Genomic DNA, 4,698 nt, shown 5'->3' with positions numbered 1-4,698 from the left:
CCACCTGACTCTGCTTCCCAAGTGCTGGGATTAAAGGCGTGCGCCACCACCACCCAGCATCACATTTTCTTTTTAAAAGCATATTAACAGTTGTTACACCATAATTGTCATACAGAAGACTCTGTCACCCAAAAAGGTGTGGAGATTCTCCCACCAACAAGTAAGCAATTCTTCAGAGACAGACATGGCCTTAATGGGCCTGACACTGTCAATCTTCAGACTGCATCAGATCCTACAGGTTGTGCGCAAGTCCTTAAAATTGTCCTTCCCTGGAGATGAGGTTCCCCTTCTAAATCTGGTTTTGAGCAAAGTGAGCTTCCTTCTCCTTCACTTCTGGATTTATTTGTTTTGAATATCTCTCATGGAAACATTTTCTGGTTATCAAGGATGTTGTTACAAAGAGTGCAGGCGAAGGCGGTAGGTAGCGGGTGTTTTGTAGGACTACCATGACTTCTCTGAGGAACCTCAGTGTCTGGCCCTTTGGTTATTATGAAGACTTTATTGCATAGTTATGATTGAAGGATGTAGAAATATGATTGGACCCAAAGGAGTATGATCTAATGCCAATGGTAAGAAAGCCCCATGAAGCTTTCTTGTTCATTTCCTCTGGACCTCTCTACGGCCTTCAGTCTTTCTGGGTAGGAGGCTGCTGTGGTGAATGTGGTATGAAGGGTGGTGGTCTTCTGATCTACCTGGATTTCTTTATGATCATTTTCAAACCTGAGAAGATAAGAGTATATTTTGATTTGTGTGTCTTAAATTGGGGAGGAGAAATTGTAGTTTTATGGTCTGCTTTGGGGAGGAAAGGGGGAAGATAACAGAATAAAGATAAGATAGAGGCTCTGTTTGTTGTTGTTGTTGTTTGTTTATTTATTTTGGGGTTTTTTTGGTTTTTGGGTTTTTTTTTTTTAAAGCTTATTCTGGTCATTTAGAAAGGAACTATGACTGTGTAATGAGCCAGGACATTAGACAAAATCCAAAACATTTCATAATATCACAAGTGTATTACATGTATTATCAAATACAGCAATAAAATTACCTTATTGACAACTTTTGTGTTATGCTCAGTTTTCACAACAGACACTAGAGAATATCTAAAAGGGATGCAGGTTAAGATGTTAGTTTTGTGACTTTATTTTTAGTTTGAGCTTCTACTCAAAATAAAAACAAATAAATCTTTTTTTAAATGCAGCATGTCAGTCTTTGCCTCTTTCTTTTTTTCTAGACAAGGTTTCACTATATAGCTCTGGCTGTCCTGGAACTTGCCTTGTAGATCCGATTGGCCTCAAGCTTATAGAGATCCTCCTGCCTCTGCCTCCTGAGGGCTGGAATTAAAGGTGTGCACAACGACTTACAGCTCACTTCCCTCTATAAAGCAGAGTTGGGGTTTTATGAGACACATTTTAATATCTGCTTAAGTTTAAGGGTTAAGAAAGGCACTTGTGGTGGACAGTGGAGGCACATGCCTTTAATCCCAGCACTTGGGAGGCATAGGCAGGCAGATCTCTGTGAGTTCGAGGCCAGCCTGGTCTACAGAGCATCAAAACTACACAGAGAAACCCAGTCTCTAAAAACCAAAGCAGGTGGGAGAGAAGAAGGGAAGGAGGGAGGTACTTGGAGAGAAACAGTACCAGAAAGTGTGGGGTTCCCTGAGAGACTGTTGCCAGTTTGTACATTTTGAATTGCATGACTGCTGCCATTGCTTGATAAGTGGTGAGTGGAGGGAAGAACAACACTGACTAGCATCATTTTTAGTACGTTCTAAACTAATTTTAAGAGGAGAGCTTTGAATTAAATTGTCTACGGTCTATTTAACTCAGCTTTAACTTCCTGATAAATACCCTGTTACACAGTGATATAAGAAAACAATTTAAAAAAATATTTTTCCTTTTGTTTATGTGGACATCACTAAAAGAGATGTTTCATGTTAAATACTTTTGTATTTCCTTAGCTTTCTGGTTTGCAGTTTCCTTAGCTTGTGTTAACTCATAAGTAACTAATCTAGCTGGCTAACATGTTAAAATATATAAAACCAAAATTATTTTAGGGAGCTTTGACGATCACTGTGCTTTACTCTGAATAGAGTCCATTCTAATGAATGAGTTTCTCAGTTTACTTTAAAATGTAGTTGGTTGTTTTTGTTTTTGTTTTTTTCTGGGCACATGCCTTTAGGCTTAGCACCCAAGAGGTAGAGGCAGGCAGATATCTGCGAGTTTAAGGCTAGGACAGTCAGGGCTACACAGAGACATTTTTGTCTCAAGCTCCCTCTCCCATCTAGTTTTTTAACTGTATTTTTCTGTATTTTATACAGGTTACAAAATGTCCTCCTATGCTTGAAATCTACAGACTACATGTTCTTCAAGAACTAAGCCGTGGTTTTTCATCTTCTGGAAGTACACATAAGCATAAATATGATGCCAAAACTCATTTTCATTTTCTGACTGCAGTTGATTCGGACATACTTCTGTGTTGAAGAGAAGTATACTGAGGACGTTCATTGTTCAGAGACTGTCGTGTAGGATCATGGACCATTCTAACAGGGAGAAAGATGACAGACAACGGACAACTAAAACCATGGCACAAAGGAATACACACTGTTCCCGACCATCTGGCACCTCAGCATCCTCTGGAGTTCTCATGGTGGGACCCAACTTCAGGGTTGGCAAGAAGATAGGGTGTGGGAACTTCGGAGAGCTCAGATTAGGTGAGATTTTGGTTATTTTTGTCACTTCTAGTAACAACAACAACAATTGCTACTCTCTCTGTTGTGTTTCAAGATAAGCAGGTGATGCTTTAGTGGGAACTTTCTCTTAAGTAGGACTTACTAGCATAAGAAATAAGGATTTTGCAAAGCGAATTATAGTTATTATTAGTCATGGTGCTATTATCCAAGGCTTCCTTTTCTTTATGTGTGATAGGATTTTTAATTTTCCATTAAGTTAGACTATGTCTTTATTAATGTTTAAATTTTTTTTTTTTTAAGTTTTTCGAGACAGGGTTTCTCTGTACTTTGGAACCTGTCCTGGCACTAGCTCTTGTAGACCAGGCTGGTCTCGAACTCACAGAGATCCGTCTGCCTCCCGAGTGCTGGGATTAAAGGCGTGCGCCACCACTGCCCGGCTTGTTTAAAATGTTTTTAAAGTTTATTTTACGAGTATTTTTATTATAGGTTTTTTAAAACAGGGTTTCCCTGTGTAGCTCTGGCTGTCCTGGAACTCCCTCTTTAAGCCCGGCTGTCCTGGAACTCAGAACTTCTGCCTCCCAAGTGCTGGATTAAAGGTGTACACCACCACTGCCTCAGCTTAATCTTCAAAACAAACAAACAAAAAACTTTAGTTTTATGTATGTGCATTTGTCTATGTGAGTATAGTCTGTGTACGTGCAGGTACCCAAAGAGGCCAGAAGAGCGCATTAGATCCTATGGAGCTAGAGTTACAGGTAGTTGTGAGCCACCTTATGTGAGTGCTGACAAGTAAACTAGCATCCTCTGGAACAGCGTAAGCACTCTTAACTGTTGAGCCATTTCTCCAGCCCCTAAATAATTGCCAAAGCTCTGGATTATTACAAAAATCCATTGTAAGAAGCTTTGACTTTTGGGCCACTGTGAGAGTAGGAACATGGGATAATTTTTTTAAACCTCTGCTACTTTTGATGATTCTACAAAAGAAAACAAATTTTTTATGACAATGACTATCTTTTTCTTTTTTAAATAATTTAATTTATTTTATGTACATTGGTGTTTTGCGTACATGGATATTAGTGGGAGGGTATTGGGTTCCATAGAATTGGAGTTACAGACAGTTGTGAGCTCCCATGTGGGTGCTGAGAATTGAACCTGAGTCCTCTGGAAGAGGAGCCAATACTCTTAACCACTGAGCCATCTCTCCAGTTCCTGATTATCTTTCTCAATCCTTAGAGAAACATCACTATCCTAGCTGTATATCTCCAGGTACAGAATTGAATCAGAAGAAGCTAGGAATGAATTTATTCTTAATTATAGAAGGCTAGCAACCTGGAATTGAACCGTACCAGGATAATAAAAAGGCCTTCATATTTAGAGATGTGTTCATGTTTGGGTTAGCCAAGCCACTTGCTGAGAGTAGAAGATGTGTAATTTCACATTATATGCCTTTCTAGCAACTACTCAGTTGCTTCAACAACTAGTGTTGCAAATATTCATTCATTTGGTGACTTAACTGCTTTGGTTAGATATGTTGTGGATTAAACGTCTACAAAATTACCTCTGAAAGACAGTTTCTAAAGCACAAACTTGTGAATTCTCAGAGCCAAAATGGCTCGATTTCTATGAAGACCAAGAAAGACTGTAGTTAGTGGAAGTTTGTCAGTGCCCTCTCTGGCCTCCTCAGGCACATGTATGCATATGGTATACATAAACTCACATCTGCACATGTGAGTGTTAAGGTAGTAGTTACTGCACTCCTCCTCATCCATACTGGTGCTTTGGTTGGCTTGATCTTGTGTAGCTCATAGCGTTCACAGCCATGTGAGCTGGTGATTGCTTTTCTTCCCCAGCAATGTGTACATAGGTGGGAGGACAGAGGAGAGGAGAGATCGCTAATACTATCTCTTTATGTAACAATACTAAAGACCTTTGATAGAGCTATATGAAAACTTAACTACTGTAGAAGCTTGTGTGTGTGTGTGTGTGTGTGTGTGTGTGTGTGTGTGTGTGTGTGT

At 39.6% G+C, this 4,698-nt stretch overlaps 1 protein-coding gene across 4 annotated transcripts in view; it reads left to right on the top strand.

Annotated features, from left to right (window-relative positions):
• The window catches only part of Csnk1g1 (casein kinase 1 gamma 1), a 122,669-nt gene that overhangs the window by 31,658 nt on the left and 86,313 nt on the right, over positions 1–4,698 (top strand). For all 4 annotated transcript variants that reach the window (XM_026779161.1, XM_026779160.1, XM_005347751.3 and 1 more), the window contains exon 2: positions 2,312–2,704. In XM_026779161.1, coding sequence (XP_026634962.1) covers positions 2,524–2,704 — 181 coding nt within the window. In that variant the 5' untranslated portion in view covers positions 2,312–2,523. The remainder of the gene's footprint in view (positions 1–2,311; positions 2,705–4,698) is intronic.

The sequence above is a fragment of the Microtus ochrogaster genome, chromosome 5 (assembly GCF_000317375.1).
Source record: "Microtus ochrogaster isolate Prairie Vole_2 chromosome 5, MicOch1.0, whole genome shotgun sequence".
Classification (NCBI taxonomy): Eukaryota; Metazoa; Chordata; class Mammalia; order Rodentia; family Cricetidae; genus Microtus; species Microtus ochrogaster.
This window is presented reverse-complemented; position numbering and strand designations above follow the sequence as displayed.